At 43.2% G+C, this 27,730-nt stretch overlaps 1 protein-coding gene across 1 annotated transcript; it reads right to left on the bottom strand.

The window, feature by feature from the left end:
• Window positions 1-912: 912 nt before the first annotated feature.
• On the bottom strand, window positions 913-26,789 carry MAJIN (membrane anchored junction protein). Its single transcript, XM_057553623.1, has 11 exons — window positions 26,726-26,789; window positions 16,577-16,694; window positions 14,075-14,120; window positions 10,810-10,885; window positions 10,505-10,630; window positions 9,628-9,659; window positions 9,238-9,329; window positions 7,442-7,505; window positions 3,374-3,446; window positions 1,765-1,882; window positions 913-1,143 (listed from the first exon to the last, which is right to left on the bottom strand). The coding sequence occupies exons 2-11, from the start codon at window positions 16,675-16,677 to the stop codon at window positions 1,098-1,100; spliced, it is 774 nt and encodes a 257-aa protein (XP_057409606.1). The 5' UTR covers window positions 16,678-16,694; window positions 26,726-26,789; the 3' UTR covers window positions 913-1,097.
• Window positions 26,790-27,730: the final 941 nt, after the last annotated feature.

The raw sequence follows: 27,730 nt of genomic DNA, 5'->3' as shown, positions 1-27,730 counted from the left end.
AAGGAAAGTGACTTTGCCAAGCCTTCATTATAAGCTTGTAAGTCAGAATGGCGCACAGATCTCCAGATTCTGGAGCTGTGCCTTTGAAGAGCTTTGTAAAGCGGGCTGCGTTGGGGACAGCAGGGCAATGGCTGTACACACAACCTGTACCTAGTCCTCCAGTCCTCACACATGACGACCTCCCCTTTGGCCCTCCTCCCCTCAGGTCCCAGGCCCTTCAGTAGCCCACCTCTTCTCTCCTCCCCAGCCAAGGGAAAGGCGTCAGAACAAGGGGTCTCTGAGGGACTTTAGCAGTCCAGCCCCAGCGTTCCCATCCACCGAGAGTAGCGTCTGACAGATAATCAGCTCTGTTTAGAGACTAGGGTTGACAAAGGCGTGTTACCTTACGAGGTGGCCCATTCTAATACTGGACAGCTCTACGGTTACAAAATGATTCCTTTGGCCCTAACCTACAATGACTTCCAGTTGATCCAATAAACTTATCTGCATTACTGTCAAAAGCCAAAGGGGTAGCTAGGTGAGAAGCATTTACCTACTAAGAGACTGCACTTTGGGGCCAAACTGGGTGAACTGAGGAGACATGATTTCTTGAGGGTCAGCAGGGCTCAGGACATTGAGTCTTGCAAAACCCCATTCTCTAACCCGGCCAGGGGAGTTTAAGGTTTGAGGTCAGGTACAGACCCCACCTACCCAAACTGTTCTGTCAACAACAACCAGGAAGACCCAGGGGAGGTTTCAGGCATTGTTTCCCTATATCTTGAGGAAAGAGTTTGCTCTCTCGCGCGCTCTCTCTCTACTCCACTAAAATTCAGTCAATAACTCTTCATAAATAATTTATTTTCATTAGAAATCTAAGTGCTGCAGATGAAAGACCCAACTGGCATTTTAGAAAGTTACATTCTCAGTGTTTTAAATTGGGGAAGGACATTCCATTGTAAAGAGGCAAATGGACATTCCATTGTAAAGGACAAACCCACAAGAGGACTCAGGGAGTTTGGGGCTCTCATTCCCCATGACTGGAATGTCATAAGCAGAGAGTGGAGTGGGAGGAGTTGCTGCAGGAGATAATGCTCTTCCCACCGCTGCATTTAGGAGGCTCACTGGCTGCTCTTTCTGAAGAAATACCGAAACGGGAAGAGAGAGCTGCAGGAAGAAGAGCAGAGCAGGTTGAGACTCTAGAGGTCCACTTCCCTTCTCCCAGGTCCCATTAGGGCTCCATTATTAGCTAGGGCAGTTTTGCTCTGAGACCACTGAATGGAAATTCAAGTCTGAAACAGCATTTGAAAAGGTACCCAAGTTAGAGTATACTCAGGAGGTGGAAATAAAGAAGAACAATTGCAATGGTATGGCTGAGCTCTAGATAGATAAAGGGATTTGCTAACTGTACTCTGCAAAAAGGACTCTGAAGACAGCCTAGATTCAGAGGGGAGAATGGAAACATTTTGGTAACGAAATCATCTGAATAACCCAAGCACGATCAGAATAGATTCTGTCCAAGCAGCATTTGTGGAATCAGGTCCAATGCTGGGCACATCGGGGTGGGGTAGATTGTGTAAAAATGAACAAGACACAGTCTTTGTTAAATTCACAGTTAGGGCCCTCATGCTCACTTCATTTCCATCATTTATCCCGCACAAAATAGAGATTATGCAGGTAATCTGCTTTCTTTTGTATTCTAATTTCCCTGAGAGACTCAGTGGGGCAGGCTCTGGAGCTGGACTGCCCTGGGTCTCAGTTTGATGGCAGGAGAGAAGTCTGTCCTACCTTAGAAACCCAAAGAAGCCACTGGTTCCCAGCTCCATGCGTCCTTCAGGTGGAGGTGGATCGTTTTGCTGCAATGGTGGGGTAATCTTCCCTGCTCGGCTGTCCCCCCACTTAGAATCTGCAAGGAAAACACTCAGGCAGGGAAAAGGTGTCAGTCCTCAGGCTACTTTTATGTGAGCGGGAGAAGGCAGGACACCGAGCATGAGCCCAGGGCAGCCTCAAACCAGGATTATTCGAAGCCAGGTGAATTGCTTGTTCTGACATCCCAATTTCATCTCAGCTCAGTAAGGTGCTATTCTGACCTTGGAGTATTTTCAAAGTCAGGCCCCTGAGATTTGTTTTTTTTAAATAAATTTATTTATTTTATTTATTTATTTTTGGCTGCGTTGGGTCTTCGTTGCTGCGTGGGCTTTTCTCCAGTTGCGGGGAGCAGGGGCTACTCTTCGTTGCGGTGTGCAGGCTTCTCTTGTTGCAGAGCATGGGCTCTAGGCGCGTGGGCTTCAGTAGTTGTGGCTCACGGGCTCTAGAGCACAGGCTTAGTAGTTGTGGTGCACAGGCTTAGGTGCTCCGCGGCATGTGGGATCTTCCCGGACCAGGGCTTGAACCCGTGTCCCCTGCATTGGCAGGCGGATTATTAACCACTGCGCCACCAGGGAAGCCCTGCCCCTGAGATTTTTACACTGCTCAAATCCTAGACACCTACCATGGCTGGTGTGTCTACACATGGAATGACAACTTACTGAAGAACTCACTTGCTCACAGGACTGCATCTGTGATAACTGCATCCATACCGAATCCTCATGCTGAGTGAAAGATCAGCAAGTTGAAAGAGCGATACCTCAACATGCATTCCCAGCCCTTGCCAAGCATCCACCTGCACCTTCAATATTAATACTAGTGTCCCAAAGGGGAGAGGAGGAGAGACAGCTTCCCAGAGATTGTTCTCCAGGATAGAAAAGTGAAACATATCCCTCCCAACTCTTCTGTAAAACTTAACCACACAATATGGAAATGTTCTGAAACTGTGGGAGCATCAGTTTCGCTATCAGAAGCACAAGAAGGACATGCATTGCCTCCTTCACTCCTTCTGGGAACTGCGGGGGCTTCTATTACTCAAGAGCCTGCCCCCAGACTGGAGGATGGCCAACAAGCACCTCCACGGGAGCGAGGTACATCACCCACTGAGCGTGTCCAGACTCAGAGCTCTGTGCTGCTCTGCTCATCAGATGACTAAAGAGGACAGGGGGGCTTCCCTGGTGGTGCAGTGGTTAAGAATCTGCCTGCCAATGCAGGGGACACGGGTTCGAGCCCTGGTCTGGGAAGATCCCACATGCCGCGGAGCGACTAAGCCCGTGAGCCACAACTACTGAGCCTGCACGTCTGGAGCCTGTGCTCTGCAACGGGAGAGGTCGTGACGGTGAGAGGCCCGCGCACCGTGATGAAGAGTGGCCCCCGCTCGCCGCAACTGGAGAAAGCCCTCGCACAGAAACGAAGACCCAACACAGCCAAAAATAAATATAAATAAATAAATAAATTTGTTAAAAAAAAAAAAAAAAAGAGGACAGGATGATTATTAGAGGAGAATACATATGAGTTTCCCAGAACCTACCCTGGTCCTGAACATCAGTGATATCAAATGCTGAGGTCTCCTGCCATTCCTGCTGGGTTTTTCTTTCTCTGTTCTGATAAAAAGACCAAGAAAAGTCTTAAATTTTACTCCTTTACAGCTTGGTGGTCTGAATGCTATTTGCTGGTAAGGTGATGTCACATCAGTGCTGGGGACTGTCTTCTGACTGTCCAGGCAGGTTCTATTTTTCCTTCTATAGGACTGTCCTTTTTCCATACCAGCTTCCCAAACACTGTCTCTCTAAAATCATAATATTTAACAGCCAAGAACAAACCAAGCTGGGTATACCTTATCATTCCATGTTTCTGAGTGCCAACTATTGCCAAGGACAGAATATTGAGGTTTCAGATATCAGGAGGACCTTTACCTTGGAGAAAAGTATAATCTATGTGGTAAAACTGATGTATAAACTAAGTATTATAAGTCAGTGTGATAAGACTACTCCATCAGTCTATATAGAGTGCCCTGGTTACTGAGGAGGACATGAATAGAGTGGGTAGTGGTTAGTCAAGGAAGACTTCACAGGGAAAGTGTTATTTAAATGGGGCCTTGGTGGATGGCATCAAGGGGTCAGAGAGAGCAGGGCATTCCAGAAAGGGACATGACATACAAGGGCACATTGCCGTTAATATGTAAATATGATCAACATGCTAGAGCCAGGGCAGCAGAAACATGACTATGGCATAAGCAATCTTATTATTTCTGTCTACTGCTCTATAGACCTTACTTTGTACTTTGAAGGGGACATCCTACAACCTGGTTCCAAGCCTATAATATTCTAGGAGACACCCTGGTAGCCAGAAACATGGTTGATATAGTTCCTTTGAGAATCTGCCAACTGGCCACTTCCCTCACCCAGGCACAACCTGAGGGCTTGACTGCCCAGCAGTGCTGGGGAGTTCCTTGAGCCATTTTGCTGGTGAAGAATTCTCTCTCTCTCTTTTTTCTTTTGCCACGCCGCACGGTATGTGGGATCTTAGTTCCCCAACAAGGGATTGAACCCATGCCCGCTGAAGTGGAAGCACAGGTTCTCAACCACTAGACCACCAGGGAAGTCCCGCTGGTGAAGAATTCTATAGCAAGGGTGTATCTAGGAGGCAGAGGCACAGCAATCCCAGGAAAATTAGGACAGATCCCCCATCCTAAGCATAAGCTGATATTTCTGTTAAGCTTTTCCACAAACCCCTCAAATCCCAGACCACATGGGCAGCCACCTAAATCATACTCCTATAAAAGTGAAAGGGAACTCTGGGGAGAAGGAGACTCTCTCTTCCAGACAGGGTGGAGATGAAATTTAGAGGGCCCAGATCTGATTTCTAGCTTGAGGGAATGATTCTCACAAACTTACTATGGTAAGGTATGGAAACTATGGTTTGGGGTTTAAATACTGCTGCACTGGCCCTAATGGAAGCATCTACTAAGGTTGGTAGTGGGGACCAGAAGGGCAAAGGCCCTGGGGCAGAGGTATAGCCTACCTCTGAACCAGGGGAAATTTCCCTCATAAGGCAGCCTTTGTGCTCTCCTGAAATCTTGATAGAGGTTTCCTCAGGCAAACGTTGTTAAGAGAGGAAAACCATTATAGCCTGAACTAAGACTGAGGGTACCATCTAGGACATCCAACAACACATAATACCCTGAAAACCTGATGCAAGGTTGTCCCCTGTATGTTCAGGGTCAGATCTGCTTAGAAGTGCAGTTCAAGCAAAGGCTTGAAAAAAAAGCTACGTGCATGGCAGTCTGTTTCACTTCTGGTCCATTCATCTGCTCTCTCCCATTTTTTATCTTTTTAAAGTCTGGATCTCTAGATCTGGGAGCTAAAGTAACAAAGGGAATGAGTCTGTCCTTCTGTCCCATTCTCCTCAAAACACCTCTTATGAAACAGAGACCTTATTCAGGTATATGTTGTATTCTTCTAAGCTTTCCCTGCACAGGCTCCCTATGTGTACAGATGTGCACAATCCACACTGTGTTTCTACACCTTAACTTCCCCCAAAGGGAAGAGAAGATATTAGGCATTGGACCATAGGAGTAAATTCAATTCTTCCGGCCCAAGTGACTTACACTAAGAGTCCCTGTGATCACTTTAATTTAGAAGAAGTCTGCTCTCTGGGAACAGGGTCTACAATGGAGACCGCTTGGGCTTTGAGTCAAAATCAATAAACATGTTCCTTTTTTTTTTTTTTTTTTTTTCTCAGAGTTTTTTCTAAACCCAGTATCAGGTTGAAAAGGTAATTATGTTGAGTAAGAAACTGTGGGTTCTTAAGGGAGATGATGTGTCAAACTAAGAATAGGAAGATACAAAGGGTAGAGAGTGAGGGAAATGTTCCTTTAATAGTAATTATCTTGGTTGTATAAAGTGTCTTTGTTCTCCAGAGCTTCATGTACTCTTCTTGTACTTTCTAATTTCTTCTTCTTCCCTCTCTAAAGGATGAGAGTATAGAAGAGGGAAACCATCTGCTTTAAATCACTCCATGGGCCAGCTGGCCATGGGCACAACAGGGCTCTGTATCATGCCCCCGCCCACAGAGGCAGAGGTCTTCATCTTTAAGGGTTCACTCTGCTAATAAGCTCCCGGAAAAAAACTAGGTTTTATATGTTTGGGTGCACCCCAGCACCTAACACAATGCCTTGCTAACAAGAGACAGAATTGTTTAGAAATGAAAATCACTTCACTTTTCTACTTTAAAATGTTTTAGGGAATTCCTATGATCTTGAAGGTGGCTTTAAAGCCTTTTAGGATCCAGCCCGTGCTGACCTCTCCAGTGACATTTCTCAGCACTGTCCTCTAAGCACCAGGTGCACTGGCTTCCAGCCACCAAAAGCACTGTACTCTTTCCTCTTAGCCTTAGTTCTTTGAGCTACTCTGAGCTACTCTGGGAACTCTCTTTCACAGCCACTTGGTCTGAATGAGGTTCTCCTTTGTGGTCCCTTTGTACCCTGTGCTTTCTTTATTCCTGCACGTAGCACATTTATCAGTAATGTCTGCCCAGCTTTACACTTTTGGCATTTTTTGGGGAGAGTGTGTGTGACAGCTCTAGTACTTGGCACACAGGAGTCACTCAGTAAATGTTTGTGGAATGAATGCATATGTAAATGTTTGTTCAATAACTGATCATGTTATAGATCCTGGGAAGGTGAGGGAGGTGAGTTGGGAATGTTTGGATACCTAAGGTCAGAGCTGCTTTGGAGCGATGGCAGAGAAGTAAGAAAAGTCACAAATAACAGCTATTTCAAGAAAAAGGGCACTATTTTAGAGACTACTATGGAAAAGGAGTCCTGAAATGGAGGAGTAGCAGTTGTATGAATATCTAAATGGAGAGCAGACCTCACAAAATGAAATCATATATTATTAGGGCCAGACCATCACTGCTCTAAATGAAGTTTTCTCTTACCAGTATCCTGTGCTGATATATACCTATTTTGTCTGTAAAAACTAGATGTTCCCATACAGATTAACTGGTTTGCTGGGCAGAAATAGAGACACAGATGTAGAGAACAAACGTATGGACACCAAGGGGGGAAAGTGGTGGTGGGGGGTTGGTGGGATGAACTGGGAGACTGGGATTGGCATATATACACTAATATGTATAAAATAGATAACTAATAAGAACCTGTTGTATAAAAAATAAATAAAATAAAGTTCAAAATTTCAAAAAAAAAACAAAACCAAAAAACTAGATGTTCCCAGACTCAGAGTCCAGTGCAGATGAAGGCAAAAAGTTTTCTAAAAAAAATCCTAAGCTGGATCCCACCTCAATTCAACAGATCTATTTTCTTTTTCAACTGCAGAGTATAAGAAAGCAGCTTTTTAAGCTAAGAGAAGACCTTTTAACAAAAGGATTCATCAATGTGTGTATTATGCAGCTACATTTAGGACAGGTTGTGGCGAGGGTGGAATGGTTGAAAGTTGTTCTGCAGATGGTGAAACGTGAGAATGAGTCCAGTGAATTCAGTCTGTACTAAGGATCAAGATGTGCTGGTAACAGGAATCCTGACTCGTAATTGAGCAGAAAGAGCCAAGAGTCTCGAAGTCTCCATTTTGGTGCTTACCCTCCTGGTTTCCATAGGGGCCTTCTTTTTGCTGAGCTCTTGGCTGGAAGTCCCCTTCTTGGGCCTGAGGTGGGAGAAAAAAGCCCAGGAAGTGTTACTGGCAGCAGCAACATCACCACATTCAAGCAAATGTGGCCCAAATGAATATTTCAGCAGGTTGGCTATTTTTATGCCACTCCTGGCCTGCAGAATAAATTGTGTGGCCAAACTCTCTTTGGGTGCTACTTTAATTCACAGTAGAATCACAATTTGAGACATTTTGGGATCTAGGGGTTGAGAAAGGGAAAATGTGATTGACAGCAGGTATCAGATTTTGAAATACTTGGTTGTGCATCAAAACACAGAGAAAGGGAAGATGTGAGGGCTCATCTCCATGGATAATTCAGTCAAATGGAACTGACCAAAGCTTCATACCTCCAAGTACCCTCACATCCCACCTGGCTGGGAAAGGAATTTCCTAACTCTTCACCGATGTGTGCATTTGGAGGGTGTAGGGGTCAGCTCCTTCATGGTCTACCCTCACTGCTCCTATATGTCTTGGGGCCCACACAGTACCAGGAAAAGAACAGCTGCTTTCTGTGAACCTGGGCTGAAAGCACTTTGGGCTGGGAGCAAACCACACCTTGGATTATTCCATCATCCCTCTCTGGGTGCTAACATGAACAACTGAATTGTCTTACTGACTCATTCTGTCCCTGACAGAGAATCAAAAGAAGAAAATAAGTAGCCTCTACGACAGCAACTTCAACATGTTAAGGGTTGTGCTTAACACTGCGCCTAATTCGCAGCACCTCACCCAGTAATTGATGCATATCCTGTTGCAGACATTTATGTTTCAGTCTGTACTACCTCTTAAGGTAGAGTTCCAAAAGTTTACTGCTAACTGGGTAAAATAAGATTATATTTTATTCATTCTCACTCTTTTGAGGGTTTCTCTATGTTCTTGGATAATATTTTGGGACTTCATATCTTGTGCCTTCTGTGTTTTCCTATAGTACGACCATAGTAAGTACTCACTGAATATTTGTTGGATTCAATTGTACAGATATGTTTACATTTCCTCTCAGTCTTCATCTTTTTTTTCTGGCCGTGCCATGCGGCTTGTGGGATCTTAGTTCCCCAACCAGGGATCAAACCCGTGCCCCCTGCAGTGGAAGCGCAGTCTTAATCACTGGACTGCTAGGGAATTCCCTCAGTCTTCATCTTTTTTTTTTTTTTTAATGTGGATGACAGAGCTAGCAAGGGATAGAGCTGGTCTTTTTTTTTTTTTTTATGTATGTATGTATGTATGTATGTACGGCTGTGTTGGGTCTTCGTTTCTGTGCGAGGGCTTTCTCTAGTTGTGGCAAGCGGGGGCCACTCTTCATCGCGGTGCGCGGGCCTCTCACTATCACGGCCTCTCGTTGCCGAGCACAGGCTCCAGACGCGCAGGCTCAGTAATTGTGGCTCACGGGCCGAGCTGCTCAGCGGCATGTGGGATCTTCCCAGACCAGGGCTCGAACCCGCGTCCCCTGCATTGGCAGGCAGATTCTCAACCACTGCGCCACCAGGGAAGCCCACTCAGTCTTCATCTTGATGAACAGAAGAATTCTACTTTGCTGAGGAAGGGACCGTGTTCCAATTACACTGCAAACATCAACTTGCTTCCTTCTCTTAGTCCACCCACTAGAATAGGCAGGTATGAATGAAGCCCTGAGACAGAGAGTGACACGCCCAAGGACAAGATCAACCAGCAGCAACAGCTGGCAAAGCCTAACTAGGATGCGGGATTTAGCCCCTCTGCCAAAACCACTGACCTGTCCAGCCCTGGCCTGGTTGGGGAGCTGGGCGCTTCTGCGTGTTTTCGTTTCCTCGTCATGGCTCCTGCTGCTTTCCTCTCTGCCAGGACCTTTAGAAAGGAATCACACTTCCTGTGACTCTTCCTTTTCCAGAGTTGCTCACATGAGGGCACAGTGACGAGAACTCCCCATCTTTAAATTGCCAAAGGCAACTTTTAACAGCAGCTTTGCAAGTAAGGATAGACATAGTCTCAGAAATCTAGCCAAGGGGAAAAAGAATGTCTCACGTATACAATTCTGATTGGACCTGGGCAACAACCAAGGGGCATAAAAGACAAGAGCAGGACTTTTGGGACAACAGAAGGCAATAAAGGCAATTTTCATTTCTTACAGAAAAGGTAAACTTACCAACCCAAGAGGACTGCTGTTTACTGGTTTTCCTGCAACAGAAAATTTGAATGTCATAATGGATCGAGACTTTCTGGCTATCATTGACGTCTTAGACCTGGTCCTAGACAAAACTTTGGTGTGTGCCCTTTTCCCTACCGCCCGGTACCACTTTTCCTACAAGTACTGTGTCCTCAAACTTTCTTCCTCCCTTATTTTAGAACTACTGTCATCTACAAGCTAAAAATAGTTCGATTCGTACTATATTCTAACTATATGTCACTTAAAAGGGGATGATCCCTATTATGAAAGAAAAAAAGTGGAACTTTCAGCGGAGTGACAAATGAATTGAGGAGATATTTTGAGGTAAGGCCTTTGTACCTTTTTTCAAATCAAACTGGCAGGTGTCTCCTTATCCCTCTATTTGTAAAAATAGCGGTGGCCCCCAGAGATTAAAAATTGGGAGATATCTTTAAGATACTACTAAGGTGAAAGTCATTAAATACTCTAAAATGGAGGAATTATTTATATAATAAGTATCTTTCATTGAATGATTATTCTAAGTCACACTGTACTTTCCATCTTCCAGTATTTATACATTTAATCTTTTTAACAACTTAATGAGATAGGTACTATTATTATTTTTCATCATTTCACAAAGGTGGCATAGAAAGACTGAGTAATTTACCTAAGGTCACAGAGCTATTAAGTGGCAAAGCCACCAAGACTTGAAGCGGGCAGTCTAGTTTGGAGCACATGCTCCTGACTTCCGCACTGCCAGTGTTGGCGCCCAATCTGGCCGACTGCTTCACCATATTCAGCTTGCACTGCTAACCCATGGATGTTCAACCTTCCCTTTTTTCTTCTCCACCACCTACACTTCTATCATTCTACTTACCAGTTGACAGGTTTTCATGAAACCATTTCATCTCCACGTACAGAGTGAAAACAAATGGATAAGGGACCAAGACAATCTCTCCGTGTTTGAATTTCAGGTGGGACACTCTCTCCCATTTGCTTTTATCTGGGAAATGTGCTAAGGAGTGAGGAAAGAAGCCAGTACGAATCCCTGAGTACTATTTTAGGGAAAAGACTCCCTCTGGTTTCCCTGACCTACCCTCCAAACTGCCTATGTGTTTGCTGCTTCCATTTGAATCTACAGTGTGAATTGTAGTTCATTTCCACCCAGTAAAGAAAGGATACAGGGAAATACAATGAAGTGTTCTGTAGCAAACGGCTGCAGATTATCCAGGTTTCCCAAGACCACACGAATAGAATCCTGAAAAAAAAAATTTGAAATGACGTTAATACTGTCTAATCTCAGCCAATCTATCAATTTATCCTTATCACTGCTCTTCACATACTCTATATGCTTTTAAAGTTGAACTACTTGCTGTTCCCTGAATATGCCTTCTGCTTCTCTATTTCTATGCTCTTGCCTGAAATACCCTTTCAACCCATCAGTATATGACCAAATTCGACCTATCCTTTTATGATACAGCTCAAAAGCCATCTCCTCCAGAAAGTTTTCCCTGATTTCCCGAGTTTTATTAACTATTAGTCTCAAATTTCACAGTAGTTAGCCTTGGGCCTTTACTATATTCCATGTACTTTTTTTTTTTTTTCTGTCATGCCCCGTGGCTTGCAGGACCTTAGTTCCCTGATTAGGGAGTGAACCCTGGCCCCGGCAGTGAAAGGGCTGAGTCCTAACCACTGGACTGCCAGGGAATTCCCTACATTTTTTTTTTTTTAATTTTATTTATTTATTTATTTATTTATGGCTGTGTTGGGTCTTCGTTTCTGTCTGAGGGCTTTCTCTAGTTGCAGCAAGTGGGGGCCACTCTTCATCGCGGTGCGCGGGCCTCTCACTATCGCGGCCTCTCTTGTTGTGGAGCACAGGCCCCAGATGCGCAGGCTCAGCAATTGTGGCTCACTGGCCTAGTCGCTCCGCGGCATGTGGGATCTTCCCAGACCAGGGCTCGAACCCGTGTCTCCTGCATTGGCAGGCAGATTCTCAACCACTGCGCCACCACGGAAGCCCATCCCTACATATTTTTATGTAGGGAATATTTTTATTGTACATATTTTTATTTTGTACATACTTTTATTTTCCTTACTGAGAAATCTTCTTGAAGTAGAATATACACCTGATTTATCTTAGCATCCCTTCTATGGTGTCTACCATTAGTGGATGAAGCATAACAGGTCCTCAACAAATATATACTGGATTAGTGAATAATACTGGTATTTATCTACATATACTTATTTTGCTTTTGCTTAAGTCAAATCTTTTCTTCTACTCTCTTTAAATCTGAATTGATTAGTCTCTAATTAACCTATGCTTATTAGTATATACTAATTAAACAATTGATATCATGAAAAGACTACTAAATTTCTATGGGAAAAAAATCTGAATTTCAGTCTCAGTTTTGTCATTTCATCTCTCTAAGCCTCATTTTCCTCATATTTGGGCTCAGAGAAAACGGAAACTGTGTCATGTTCATCTTGTATGATCTCTATTAGAATAGTATCTAGCTTATAATTTTAATAGCTAGTATTTATTGAGTAATCACTATGGCAAATATTTTTGTTTTTATACATATTAATGAATTTAACACTCATAAAACTCTATAACATAAACACTTCTATTATCCCCATTTTACCCATGAGGAAACTAAGACAAAGAGGTAAAATGACTCATGGAAGGCTACACAGGTAGTAATGATGGAGTTAAGATATTAACCCAGGCAGTGGGGCTCCAGAGCTTACACTCCTAACCATTAGACTAAACTGCCTATCAATAAATGTTTTCGGGCTTCCCTGGTGGTGCAGTGGTTAAGAATCCACCTGCCAATGCAGGGGACATGGGTTCGAGCCCTGGTCCGGGAAGATCCCACATGCCGTGGAGCAACTAATCCTGTGCACCACAACTACTGAGCCTGCGCTCTAGAGCCCATGCTCCACTACAAGAGAAGCCTCCGCAATGAGAAGCCCGTGCACCACAACGAAGACAACAGCAACTAGAGAAAAGTCCACGCGCAGCAAAGAAGACCCAATGCAGCCAAAAATAAATTTAAAAATAAATAAATAAATAAATGTTTTCAAAATGAGTGGAAAAGGATGATAACATCTGCCTCAAAACTAATGAGAGTAAGAAAAAGAACATATAAAAAGCATTTCAAAAACTTTAAATATGATTATAAATGGATATAAGTGCTCTCTAGCTACTCTTAGTTGAACTACTGTGTGGCAGGCATTGCATACATCTATTTCTAATCCTCACCACAACCTTGAAAACTGATATTATTTATCAATCTCACTGACAGGTAAGGAAACAGACTCAGAGAAGGCAGACAAATTTCCCAAAGTCACACTGTAAAGGCAAAACTAGAGTTCAAATACAGGTTTCACTGGCTCTAAAGTCTAAGCTCTCTCCACTCTACGATGCTGCCTTGAGCTTTTCTCTGCCCATATTAAGTGAAGCAAAGTGAAATAAATTCTGCGCTACTCATAAATAAAATAAGCAGAAAACTGTCATGGTCCTATATTAAAATAATTGTTATTTATAATGATGCCTCTGAAGTCCTCAAAGATCTTAATGTATCTTACAACACACAGCTGAAGAGCCACAGGTACCTTTAAGACTTTGGTTTCACGGAGTTTTGTTTGTGTATGTAATTATATTCAAATTCTTTGTAATGTGGCAACATATGTCTTCATAAATCACAACAGTTATAGATCACTCAGTTGTGAAGTTAGAAGAGAATACGCTAGTTTAAAACTCTCATTTTATGAATGAGGCAATTAAGACCCAGAGAGATAAATGATTTGCCAAGGCTCACACAGCTAATTAGTGGTTCAGCCAGGACTGGAATCCAGGGCCATCCCCCAGAACTCTAATTTCTTTTCCAATGCTTTCACCAATCTGCGAATTTGCCCACCTTCTCTGTCTTCTTCCTGTGGGAGGATCTAAAGCTAGAGGAGCTGGGTAGCAAAGGAATGAAAATGAAGTGGGAATAAAGCAATTGCAAATGTTTCCAATTAAAATGAACACACAGCAGCCTTGTCTGTGTATTTACAGTTGAGTTTCCTGAACGTCAAGTACAAGACAGTGGTTGGGATGGTGAGGTTTCCCAGAGCCCTGGAAGGCTGCAGTCCTCCGGAAACTTTCTCTACTGCCAGCTGCCACAAAAGAGAGCTGCCCATGGCTGGGAACTCTAGTGGAAACGAAATAACTCTTAGCCTCAAAGGTGCTGACACTTCAACTAGGAGAACTGAGAAAGAGTATAGGCTTTAATTTCCCTGGAAAAACAGTAAAGTTTCTTTGCAGAGGAAATGTGGCAGGGAGAAGCCAAGTAATCAAGTGGAGGTTGTGACTCAGTTTGCTGGAAATAACTAAAATCTGAATATGGACGCATCCTCAGCTCAAAGAATAACATTCCCAGAAGTTGTCTGCTTCTTTCCCTACCTCTAGCTCCTGGACGATGACTTCCTTGTTTTCTACCTCTTCTCCTCTAGAAGGTAAACAGACAAGAGATAAGTAAGCCAAGAAGGAAAGCTCTGGAGACAACAGACTCTAGTAGAGCAAAAAATGAAACTTCCATTGAGCTAAGGAAACATAGCTAAATAACAATTGTGTGTGCTGACCCAGTGCTCAAGGGAAGAAGTGATCACCTAGGTGGTGTGGTCTGAGAATTGGTACAAGGCTGTACCAAAATATCTTCTCCATTAACCTGCCAAGACCTGAAATTTCCACTGTGAAAGTTAATAATTTGTTAGACCAGTTGTACAAGTGCAGTCTGTGGACCTCCAGGGGTCCTCAAGACCCTTTCAAGGAGTCTCCAAGGGCAAAACTAGTTTCATAATAATATTAAGATGTTATTTGCCTTTCTCACTATGTTAACATTTGTAATCTGTAGTGCAAAATCAATGGTGGGCAAAATTGCTGGTGCCTTAGCACAAATCTAGCCAGTTGCACTAAACTGTACTAGCAGTTGTAGTCATCTTTACCACCACACAGGAAAAAAAATCCAGTTTCATTTAATATCCTAGAGGAAGCAGTGAAAAATTAATAATTCTATAAATCTCAACCCTTGAATACATGTCTTTTTAATATTATGTGATAAAACAGGAAGTATGCATAAAGCATTTCTGCTGCATACCAGAAGATGATGGTTGTCTTGAGAAAAAGCACCTGTACAACTGTTTAAGTTGCAAACTGAACCACTTGCTTTTTCATGATATTTTACTTGAATGATCAGCTGACAGATAAACTATGATTGTTATTCAGACTTGGGAATGTGACAGACATTTTCTCAAAAATGAACAGTGAGCTTATCAATTTAAGAAAAACAATTGACAGTATTTGTTGTTAAGGATAAATTTTGGGATTTCAAGCAAAATTTTGAATTTTGGAAAACTTCTATCCACCACTGTGGGGTTGACAGCTTCCAAATACTTAGACATTTTTCTGACAAGTTTAGTAGTGATATTAGCAAATGTGATTTTTTGATATTATATAATGAAATGTGTTGACATTTGAACAATCTGCATAAGCCAGTGAACCAATATTTTTCAAATGACCAACGAAACACTTCAGGTTACAAAATCAAGTGGCCTCGCTGTGCAGCTTGTGGGATCTTAGTTCCCTGACCAGGGATTAGACCCGGCCCCGGCAGGAAACTGCTGAGTCCTATCCACTCAGGGAATTCCCACAGATACATTTCTATTTAGGTCTCCTTTAATTTCACTCAGAAATATATTTTTTTTGTAGTTTTCAGTGTGCAAGTCTTACACCTCATTGGTTAAATTTATTGCTAAGTACTTTTTCTTTTTGATATTATTGTAAACAAAATTGTTTTCTTAATTTTCTTTGCTAGTATATATAAATCAACTGATGTTGATTTAGTATCCTGTAACTTTGCTGAATTCATTGATAAGGTCTAACAGTTTTTTGTTAGTTTGTGTGGATTCTTTAGGTTTTTCCACATATAAGATCATGTCGGGAATTCCCTGGCAGTCCAGTGGTTAGGACTCTGTGCTTTCACTGCTGAGGGCGTGGGTTCAATCTCTAGTCACAGAACTAAGATCCCGCAAAGCCACATAGCACAGCCATAAAAGAAAAAAAAAAAAAGACCATGTCATCTGCAAACAGAGAAGTTTCACTTCTTCCTTTCCAATTTGTATGCATTTTATTTCTTTTTCTTGACTAATTGCTCTGGCTAGAACTCCAGTACTATGTTGAATAGAAGTGACGAAAGTGAGCATCCTTATCTTGTTCCTGATCTTAAGGAAAAAGTTTAAGTTTTTCACCACTGAGTATGATGTTAGCTGTGGGTTTTTCATATATGGCCTTTATGTTGGGGAAGTTCCCTTCTATTCCTAGTTTGAGTACTTTTATCATGAAAGGGTGCTGGATTTGGTCAAATGCCTTTTCTGCGTCAATTGAGATGATCATGTGGGTTTTTTTCTCTTTTTTCTAATAATGTGGTGTATTATGTTGATTGATTTTTGTATGTTGAACTATCCTTGCATTCCTGGGGTAAGTCCTGGGAATATAAACAATGTCAATCCTCTCATTAATTTTTCAAAAATATAGTTACTTTAATAAAATGTTATATTATTTTAAAATTAATAAGTAATTATTTTAGTTTTTCTGTTTCAATTTTATATGATGAATATTGACAGGTATAACCCTCTTAATCAAAAACTCTTTGGGATCCTCAATCTTAAGAGTGCAAAGGGGTCCTGAGATAAAAAAATTTGAGAACCACCACCCCAAAGGTATGCCATTGCTAATTTAAAAGCTTATATGAATAATAAATATATAGAACACAAAATACCTGGGAAAGAGTCCTACAAGGTGCTGCTTCAGCCAGTCTCCTGGACTGGGTGAAGGCAGAGAAGGAATGACCTGTGGGAAGGTACTGACCTGTGTTTGCAAAGACTACCCTCCTGGTTTTAAAATTACCTCATGTTGTTCCCATATCTAATTTTGAATTTATACACATTGGGTCCTGCATGAAGAAACCTCGTCTCCGGAAATGGGTAGGTGAAAGGTTTTAAACTCATTGCTTCCAAACAATAACCTAAATAAAATAGAAATATTAGAGAATTATTAAAAAGCTAAATATGGTTCCTTATGTACAGGAAAGAAAGCCTGCCTAATCTGTAGCATCTCTTCATCAGTATAATGTCCAGTTCTCAGTGTCACTGCCTATGTTCCAGGCTCAGTTCTGATATTAATTACCTGGACCATTTCCCCACCTGCATGGGGAGGATACATGATATTCTGGGACAATCTCTATACTTGAAGTCAAAAGACCTGAGTTGAAGATTTGCTGTTTACCTTATGACCTTGTGCAAATTATTTCTCTTCCATGAGACTAATGATACTAACATCTGATGACTAACAGGGTTTTTGTTAGGATTAAATCTATCTCCCAAATATCTCTTGAATCTGTTCTTGTCCCTTGCCCCCACTTTCCCTGGAACCTATGTCAAGGTGAAGAGGGCTCAAATCAAATAATGAAACAAAGGATGCACCAATAAGAGGCACAATTGGGAACACCTCTGCTATTAATTGAAGATGAAGTTTAGGAATTAGCACACCTCCCTGCTACAGCCAATGCAGTAAATAAGGATGTATACTAATGTTTTCCAGTGTTGCCAAGGAATGCCTTATCTTCCCTACCTCCCAACTACTCTTCTTCCTCACCACTTATGAGAGTGCCCTGTGCCATAAGAGTGTCCACTCTTCTCCTAGCACTTACTAGTTTTACTTTTCCTATTCCAGAATCTCTGCTCACTTAAGGTCCTCTCTGCTGGAAACTCAGGAGAGGAAGAAATGGAAAAAGAAGTATGGCATGTCTCTTCTACTCCAAGAGAGCATTTGATATGCACTCAGAAGTAAGAATCAAGCACACTGTGATTTTCTAAGTCACTAGGACTTTTCTACACCTCTTTTTATTTGTAGAGATAATAAACCCTGTACTTTCTGTCTCTTCATATGGAAGTTTAAATAATAAACAATGAGAGTAAAATGTCCAGAGTTCCTAGGATCAAATCTACCTATATACAATGCAAGGTATTGATTTCAGAGGCAGCTGAGATGGGGTAGATAGAACAGGCACAAAGTAAGAATAATTTGTGTTTTAATCTCAGCTCCATTGTCCCTACCTAGTTTCTCTGGGCCTTGGTTTTCTTGTTGATATTTATACAATAATAACAACTTATTTACACAACAACTAACAACAACAACTTTTTGTAATACCCTATTCTAAGTGCCTTATAAATATATCTCACTTAATCCTCACAAAAAGCCTATGAAATAAGTAGTCTAAATTTGATAGATTAGGAAATTGAGGCACTGAGAGATGAAGTTAGTTTCCCATGGCTATGAATGTTGGAATTGGGATTCAAACTGAGGCAGTGTAAATCCAGACTTGATGGTCTTAATCACTTTTCCTGGGATTATTAGGAAGAAAAAAATGAGATAATGAATATAAAATCATTTTGTAAGTACTAAAATATTATACACACATAAAGGATTATTTTCATTATTCTTTCCTTCATATTACCCTGATTCCATGTCTACTCAGCAGGGAGAACTCTAGTATGGTAGAATCAGAAGATCTATGCGCCAAAGAATGAAATTTCCCACAATTTCCAAAGCTTAAGTCTGGAGCTGCCAGTAAAGAGATATCCCAGTGTCTGATCTTGGCTGCTTGGGATTAGAATCACAGGAGGCTGGAGCCAGAACCCGAGACTATTTAGACTAGAACTGCAGTCAAAAGTGAAAAGAAATAGTTGGTGCCAACTGCAAAGTTACCAGAGAGGAAATACCGTTCACATCCTGAGAAAAACTTGCAGATCCCCCATGCCCTAGGCATGGCAGGAACCTACGCCAGATTTGATGGTGTTTTTGGTCCTAGATGACTTTACTAAGTAAGCGGGGAGTCCACTTGGTAAAACTTAGGGTGCTGTCACAAAAATTGAGCCCTTAATTATTCAGAGGGTTCTTCAAAAATGCAGTCACCTTTCCCCACAGACTGAGGACTGGGGGCATCAGAGCAAAGGAAATGAAGAACATTTGCTGGAAATGACGGTCCAGAGAGGAAACTTCATGTGCTGTGCCGCAGCTGGATGGCTGAAAGAAGTAAAAACAACCCTCTTCTAGCTGCGGCCTGTTCCTGTTAATTGCTGGCTGCCTGCTTTGGAAACAAACACCACACACTAATTACCCTATTTGAAAATAAAGATTAGACAGCACAATCCCAAACAACCACATAGTAGTAGTGGTTCAAAGATTTCACAAGGTTATTTTCCAACATGAGCACTGCAGTCATGGTGACACTGTCCCAGGGACTATCATTAAGTTGATGAGATCTTGCAGATGAAGGGTTAGACTCTCAACCAATTTTAGGTGATCATAAAACATGATGCCTTTAAAACAAAAGAAGAGAAGTTATAAGCAATATGGTATAGTGGGAAAGACACAGGATTTGGAATTGGAGGACCAAGGCTTGAGTCTTAGCTCTGCATCTTATCAGTCATTAGACCCTGATCAAGTCACTTAGCCTTTTCATTTCTCAGTTTCTACATCTATAAATGGGGATTACACCTACCCCTGGAATTGTTGTGAGGATTAAATGAGATAAAGCTGTAAAAAGCACTTCATAAACTCTGGATTATTATATTAACATTAGCCGTTTTGATAGATTTGAAGTGTTTCTTAATGCTTTACTAGAAAAGCAAATTCAAGAGAAGAAAACTGATTAGCTTTAATAGCAGTACAAAATCTGACAAATCTCAATTAAGAATCTTTCCTTGAAAATCCCCAGTAACAGAGTTAAATGACACATAGGCACTGATGTTAGAAAGGGAAAGATTTTTTAAGGTTTTAGTAATTTGTCTCACATAAAGAAACATCCGGGTCAATGCATAGCACCTGAAGCAAAGCTGAATGTGATATGAGGATAATGATATTGACTATTGAAGCTGAAGGAGAAGATCATACAGAAGTACTGTCACTAAATATATCTGGTGATATTTGATGGGAAAACCCTCCACAGTGTTAAAGAATAAAAGAGTTTTCATAAGCATTTAATAAAAATACATTTACTGAGCAGATCTAACATGTCAGGCTCTCTGACCACTAATCAGTGTGGGGAACAAAATAGGGAAATCCCACTGATGCTATGAATCCAACACCCAAGTTTTAGAACTGAGTTTGAGGACAGATGCTCAGCTTCTCCTTCTACCTTCAAAAGTCCCTGGCTAGTTTCAGAGGTCTGTCTGCCTTTGCTGAAGTAGATCCAGACTCTCTGAAAATCTATATTCCTAACGAGATTCACGCTTGCCTATGGCTGGAAGTGCCTTTCACTTTAGAGGGGACGAAAAGGAAGTGAATTCATCAAAGAAGGAAATGACTCCTATAGGTCACGTAACTCAGTACGGAACCAGGATTAGCACCCCTGAGATTGTTGACTCCTTTGGCCCATACATTTTCCATTATAACACATCAACTGGTCATTTTATTAAACTGTATCCCTGGTCACTCTCATAACTCTGGATGACTCAAGGCAAACTCAATTTAGGTACAAAGGCATCAAGCCAAAATGGAAGATTTCCTGATTAAAGCTTCTTAGGGTTATATCTTGGGGTGCAGGGGTTACAGTCACATGTTTGTCTTCAAACTCTATTTTCAAAAGGAACTATTCTCAGTTTCCTCATTTGCAGGGTGATTAGGATGATTAATGAAATAATGCATGTATAATTGCTTATTGTAGTGCTCTACGCATAGGTTACTCAATAAAGAATAGCCTTTTTGGACTTCCCTGGTGGCGCAGTGGTTAAGAATCCGCCTGCCAATGCAGGGGACGCAGGTTCTAGCCCTGCTCCTGGAAGATCCCACATGCTGCGGAACAACTAAGCCCGTGCGCCACAACTACTGAGCCTGCGCTCTAGAGCCCGCAAGCCACAACTACTGAGCCCATGTGCCACGACTACTGAAGCCCGCGCGCCTAGAGCCCATGCTCCGCAACAAGAGAAGCCACCGCAATGAGAAACCCACGCACAACAAAAAGTAGCCCTCGCTCGCCACAACTAGAGAAAGCCCACGCACAGCAACGAAGACCCAATGCAACCAAAAATAAATAAAATATTTTTTAAAAATAGCTTTTTTTTAAAAAACATCTTTATTGGAGTATAATTGCTTTACAGTGTTGTGTTAGCTTCTGCTGTATAACAAAGTGAATCAGCTATATGCATACGTATATCCCCATATCCCCTCCCTCTTGCGTCTCCCTCCCACCCTCATCCCACAAGAATAGCATTATTTTTAATGTGTCAATATTTTCTCACATTGATAAGCAACTACTATTTTCTATTACTTTTTTTTTTAATTTTTAATTTATTTTTGGCTGCGTTGGGTCTTCGTTGATGGCGCGCAGGCTTTCTCTAGTTGTGGCGAGCGGGGGCTACTCTTTGTTGCAGTGCGTGGGCTTCTCATTGAAGTGGCTTCTCTTGTTGCAGAGCATGGGCTCTACGCGTGCAGGCTTCAGTAGTTGTGGTGCATGGGCTCAGTAGTTGTGGCTCGCGGGCTCTAGAGCATAGGCTCGGTAGTTGTGGCGCACAGGCTTAGTTGTTCCACAGCGTGTGGGATCTTCTCAGACCAGGGCTCGAACCCGTGTCCCCTGCATTGGCAGGCAGATTCTTAACCACTGCACCACCAGGGAAGTCCCAAGAATAGCGTTTTTTTTTTTTTTAAAGATGTTTTCTGGCTTTATTTATTTATTTATTTTTGGCTGTGTTGGGTCTTCATTTCCGCGCGAGGGCTTTCTCCAGTTCCGGCGAGCGGGGGCCACTCTTCATCATGGTGCGCGGGCCTCTCACTCTCGCGGCCTCTCTTGTTGTGGAGCACGGGCTCCAGACGCGCAGGCTCAGCAGTTGTGGCTCACGGGCCCAGCCGCTCCGCGGCATGTGGGATCCCCCCAGACCAGGGCTCGAACCCGTGTCCCCTGCACTGGCAGGCAGACTCCCAACCACCGCGCCACCAGGGAAGCCCAGAATAGCGTTTTTAAAAGCAAAACAAATCCAAGTGTTAAGATACAGGACAAGAAGAGGCTGATCTAAGACTACCCAAGATACTGCCATGCTTATTGATATCATTCTCTTTCTCATTAGATTTCTACCTACTCTTTCTGGTAAGATACAATCTTTAAAACACCACTGGCATTTATTCAGAAATGTATTTGCAATTGGAACTGTGTCAGATTTTGTTTTGTTTTGTTTGGGAGGGGAGGAATAACTAAATCTTCTAAGAGAGGGGTAGGAAGATGCCCTGAAATGAAATCAAAAGGCCTTAGTGAACAACTCAATAGGCCAGAAAGGAGATTACACCTAAATGGCTTTACACATAAATGGCTCTTCCACTTCCATTTTAACCATCCTAAAAGTTAATAGCTAAACTATCTTTGGTCAATAGGTCCAGGACTGTACTCCTTATTCTAGAAAAGCAACAGAATGGTATCTCATCTCACCACCTGCCCATTAGTTGTGGCTTGTTACATGATGATCAACCTATTAGCATTCACATCACACTGAATTCACTGCAGCATTCTAAAAATCCTACTAATCCCAGGAACCCTAAAAGCATTTGGATGTAAAATTGCAGGCAATGAGGGACATTTTATTTTTTGGTTACACCACTGGGTGAATTGCCCTGAAGCAGTAAATGTAAGGAAGAAGATTAAAAATGATGAAAAAGCATCAGTAGTTTCAGAAGGGCAAATGGTGGAGAGAATATCCTTAGCTAGAGAGAAAGGAACATCTTTTACAATTTTGAGCTATAAACTCTGAGTGCTTGATGTACATATCTCAAGGGTCTTAGTGACAGAAGACAGATATAGGAAAGTGTGAAAAGAAAGCTTCTAAAATATAGCTTTGTTCTCGGCATGAAACAATGGCAGATTCTGAAGAAATTGAGTTAATAAAAAACTATATTACTTTTTATATAAAGAGAGCAAATTTCACACAGGAAACCTGCAACATTTTACTGACTTTAATCTAACTCTGGTGAGATATCGGGGAGATAAGAATTGTATTCACTAGGTTTACAAAGATTAAACGTGACTTGAGGATATCATCTAATTTGACCAAGGTCACACATCAAGGGCAAGACTAAAACTCAGACGTATTGCTAAAGCAAGATAGTCCAGCTGAATTAAGGATGTCAAGAATATAGTTACCTTATGAATTAGCCTAGACTCAATATTAGCCTCAATTCTTTATATTTTACCACCTAAGCATAGCTCTAAAATAACAGAATCAGGCATTATTGTTAAGAAACATAAAGCTTTGTACTTTGAAAGACCATCAGACCATAGGGATCTGATGAAAAAAAATCTTATATTTATAAAAGCACTCTCAGTTTATACAATGCTTTCCTATCCCTACCTCACAAGATTCAAAAACATCTACTGAAGTAGGCAGGACAGATTCAGCTAACTTACACTCCAGGCTAACTGCTCTCCTAATTTCTACCTGATTTGATCCTCTCAATCTTATGTTCACTCAATATTCATTCATTCAGTTCACAAGTATCTGCATGCCTCCTATGTTCCAGAAACTTAAGTGCTGGAGATAAAGTGCAGAAGAATAAGAACTTGGTCACTGCCTATAAAGAGCTTACAAATAATTTTAAGTGTGATGACTGCTACAAAAAAGGATAGGATGATATAGGAACATGACAGAGAATCCTAACCTAGAATGGAGGTCGGGGAACTCTAAGTAAGTGACTCATATCTTAAGGATGAGTATGAGTTGGGGAGACACAAATGGAGAGTGGGTGTGGGGTCTGATGTGGGTACAGGAGATAGCAGATACAACAGTCATCAGTTGAAAGAGAGCGTGGTAATTTCAAGAGAGAGAAGTATAGTACTTCAGAACACAGTCGGCAAGAAGGACAGTGCTACGAACTAAGACTACAAAGATAAGCAGTGAGTCAGCACACATTTGAGAGCCTACTATGTATCAGGCATTGTTCTGAGTACTGATAAGAGTGGGTAACAAGAAAGACATGTTTCCTTGTCTTTAAGAGCTTAGATTTCAGGAGGTTTGGGGAGCAATAATAAACATATAAATAAATAAATGTAATTTGAAGTACTGTAAGTATTATGAAGAAAATAAAACAGGGTTTTGTAGTAGAAAGTGACTGGGAGCCTGCTTTAGCTAGCGTGGCCAGCGAAGGCCTTTCAGAAGAGATCACAACTGAGTTAAGGTCTTAATGGAAAGTGAAACAACAAAGTCGAGGGGAAAAGCATTCCAAGCAGGAAAAAACAGCAGGCACAGACGTCCTGTGATGATGGGTAGTTTAACGCAGCAGTCTCAAACCTTTTTGGCACCAGGGACCGGTTTCGTGGAAGACAATTTTTCTTTGGGGGTGGGGGAGAATGGTTTCAGGGTGATTCAAGCACATCAAATTTATTGTGCACTTTATTTCTATTATCATTACATTGTAATATATAATTAAATAATTATATAACTCACCATAATGCTGATAGGAGGCGGAGCTCAGGCAGTAATGTGAGCGATCGGGAGCGGCTGTAAATACAGATGAAGCTTCGCTCACAGGCCTGCTGCTCACCTCCTACTGTGTGGCCTGGTTCCTAACAGGCCACGGACCACACTACCGGTCCGTGGCCTGGGGGTTGGGGACCCCCGGTTGAATGGACAGAAAGGTCAGTGTGACTGGATCACAGAGAAGGAAGACAGAGTAGAAAGAAATGAAGTCACAGAGACAGGCAGGAGCCAGATCATATAAGGCCTGTAGGTCATTGTAAAGAGTTCAGATTTTATGCTAAGGGTTTTATAAAAAGAAGTGAAATTTTTTGATTTATGCTTTAGAAATAGCACTCTGACTGACAACAAGAAGATGAACTGTAATTAAGAGTACAAGAGTAGGGGCTTCCCTGGTGGCGCAGTGGTTGAGAGTCTGCCTGCTAATGCAGGGGACACGGGTTCGAGCCCTGGTCTGGGAAGATCCCACATGCCGCGGAGCAACTCAGCCTGTGAGCCACAACTACTGAGCCTGCGCATCTGGAGCCTGTGCTCCGCAACAAGAGAGGCCGCGATAGTGAGAGGCCCGCGCACTGCGATGAAGAGTGGCCCCCGCTTGCCACAACTGGAGAAAGCCCTTGCACAGAAATGAAGACCCAACACAGCCATAAATAAACAAAGATAAACAAATAAATTAAAAAAAAAAAAAAAAAAAGAGTACAAGAGTAGAAGCAGGGAGACTAGTTAGGATGATTTGTAGTAGTCCAGCAGAAAGATGCTTCTGGTTTGGACTTTAAGGTCTTAGTAGTTAGTGACTAGTTACATTTGGGGTATATTTTAGACCGATGGACTAGATGTGGGGATCAAGGATGGCTCTTGATTTTGGCCTCTGCTATTAGAAGGGAATGGTACACACCCTTTACTGAGATGGAGAAGGCTTCTGGAGAAAAAAGATTTGCCATTCTCTTTCTGTTCTGTTTTGGTTAAGCGTAAGAGGCCTGTTAGACATCCTAATGGATGTTTCCAGGGGGTGGTCTCCTACTATGCAAGGAATGGAAATCAGGATAGAAATAGAAATGAGTCATCAGTGTTTAGATAGTTATTTGAAGCTATTGGAATGGATGAGATCATCCAGGGAGAAAATACAGATAGAGAAGGGATGAGGGCCTTCCTTATAGGCCAGGTTACGGACTGCGAAGTCTATCCTAAGAGAAACAGGACTGCACTGAAGGGCATAATAAAGAGATGACATGACCACATGTCTTTGAGTTTTAAAAAACGAACAAAACAAAAAACCAAAACAAACTCTCTGACTGTAATGTGGGAAATAACCCAGAACCAGAACAAATGAAAGAGGATCAGCCAGGCGACTCCTGTGGTTCCAGGCAGAAGCTGATAACAGCATGGTCTACAGTGATGAGTGGAGATGAAGACAAGTGGACTGGTTTGGAAGACGTCTAGTCATGATTTGGTGACTTTATGGGGTAAGGGAGAAGGACGGATAAAGGATAATTGTGAGTTGCTTGAACAAATCATTGAAAAAGTACAAGTGCCACTTCCCAAAAAAAGGAGCCTTAGAAAGTAAGTTTTGGAGGGGAAGATATTGAGTCCGTTTTTGGACATGCTCAATTTTAAGGCGCCCACGAGATATCCAAAGAGAGATTCTAGGTAGACTGCTGGCTATTGTGGTAGATTTACTATCTGCAGATGAAGGAACTAAAGTTCAGAAAAGTCCAGGATGTACGGCCGAGTATACCTTTCCCAGATGCCAACATTCAAGGATCTGAGTAGCTGAACAGAGAGATCTGAGTGCCCTGACTCAGATTCAGTCAGGCATCTGAAAGCCAGAAACTCATTCAAACCATTAAGACATGATGTGACAAGACGTGTTGCGATGGAAGACTTGTTTTCAGGGCAACTGCTAAGCCTGGGTTACAGGACGGTAGGGACAGAATGATCACTTTTGTGGGTGGTTTTTTTTAAGTTGCTTTTTTTTTTTCTTTTTTCAAGAGGGTGCGGTGAGCGGAGCTGGGGGCCTAAGAAGACTGGATCTCTGCCAGAGGCACCTTTCCATGCTGGGTGCGGTGTGGCGGCAAGAACAGCCCCCGGACAGGGATCTTCGCCTCGGCGCTGCTCACTCGCCCGTGGAAGGGGATGTGGACGCAGCTCGCGGCGCCCGCCCGGCTCCCCTCCCTGCCCGCCCGGCTCCCCCCTCGCACCTCCACAGCCTGCGACCTGTGCGCCAGGCCGGCCGCCCCGACCACGAGGCCCTGCGCTGGGCACAGCCCAGGCGTCGTGTGCACTGGGCTTCCAAAAGGGCCCGGAGCTGCGAAGGCTGCCTCAGGGGGCGGCTGTGGAGTGGGGCTGGGGCCTGAAATCTCCCTCAGAGTAAGGTGCCAACCCTACCAGAGCACCAGGCCGCTGCCGGCCGTTACCTCAGACCCAAGGACCTCCCAGGCTCGGCCAGGCTCTTTCTCATAAGGGTTCTTCGTGCCTCATCAAAGTGGCCTCGGCCGGGGTACCCACTAAGAACTTCTCTCTGAAAAAGGCAGGTGCCGACCTCTCACGAAGCCTGGCTGGCTGACTCAACGACTCGCCCGGCCGCCTGCCCGCGCCTCAGTTCGAGCCGCGCTCCGGACAGGCCCTTGGCGCACGCGCAGCTGCGCTCCAGGGTCACCTGGTGGGCGGGCGCTCCGAGGCCTGGCCGCGGTCTGCGCGTGTGCGCAGCTGCGACCGCGTCCAGGGGTCGCGCGAGGCCGAGACGCAGGGCGGCCCGCGGCCCCACGCGCCCCACCCGCTGGAGCACAGAAGTTCAGCGCCTTTCCGTCGTTCCCAGGCTTGTCCGCCCATTGGTCTTTTCGCGCCTACTGCGCGCCTGGCGTGGGCGGGTCCGGTGCAGTGGACCGCGGAGCCCCTACTGTGTGTGGAGCGTCGTGGGAGCACTTTTCGTACACGCTCTCCTTTAATCTTCACCCCGGTGCTGTACAGCAGTTACTAATATCCCAATTCTAAAGAGGCTCCAAAACGGGAGCGACTTGTGGACATTCAAAAATACTGGGCTTCCCCGGTGGCGCAGTGGTTAAGAATCTGCCTGCCAATGCAGGGGACACGGGTTCCAGCCCTGGTCCGGGAAGATCCCGCATAACGCGGAGCAACTAAGCCCGTGCACCGCAACTACTGAGCCTGTGCTCTAGAGCCCCCCGAGCCACAGCTACTGAAGCCCGCGCGCCTAGAGCCTGTGCTCCGCAACAAGAGAAGCCACCGTAATGAGAAGCCCACGCACCGCAACAAAGAGTACCCCCCGCTCGCCACAGCTAGAGAAAGCCCGCGCACAGCAACTAGGACCCAACGCAGCCAAAAATAAATAAATAAATTTATATATATATAAAAAAGAACTGGAACACTCAGATGGGTATGGGTCTTTGTGATTCCAAAGCCCAGCACATTCCCATCCACTTCCTGCTGATCAAATTCTGACGGTGTTGTGATTAAGCCATTTCGTTGCAGGAAAGTGGACCCCTTCCAGGGCCCGAGAGTGGGCTCTTGTCTAACACTCAGAAATGAA

The sequence above is a fragment of the Balaenoptera acutorostrata genome, chromosome 9, assembly GCF_949987535.1.
Source record: "Balaenoptera acutorostrata chromosome 9, mBalAcu1.1, whole genome shotgun sequence".
Lineage (NCBI taxonomy): Eukaryota > Metazoa > Chordata > Mammalia > Artiodactyla > Balaenopteridae > Balaenoptera > Balaenoptera acutorostrata.
The sequence above is the reverse complement of the archived record's forward strand: the minus strand, read 5'-3'. Positions and strand labels throughout refer to the sequence as shown.

Bases quoted from the DNA above. Each gene is read 5' to 3' on its own strand.
- MAJIN (XM_057553623.1), bottom strand. From the start codon at position 16,677: ATGAGTTTAAAACCTTTCACCTACCCATTTCCGGAGACGAGGTTTCTT. The intron at 3,447-7,441 runs GTAAGCACCAAA...TCTTTTTATCAG, and splicing joins CCCCTATGGAAACCAGGAGG to AACAGAGAAAGAAAAACCCA. The intron at 1,883-3,373 runs GTAGGTTCTGGG...TTTTCCTTGCAG, and splicing joins CACTGATGTTCAGGACCAGG to ATTCTAAGTGGGGGGACAGC.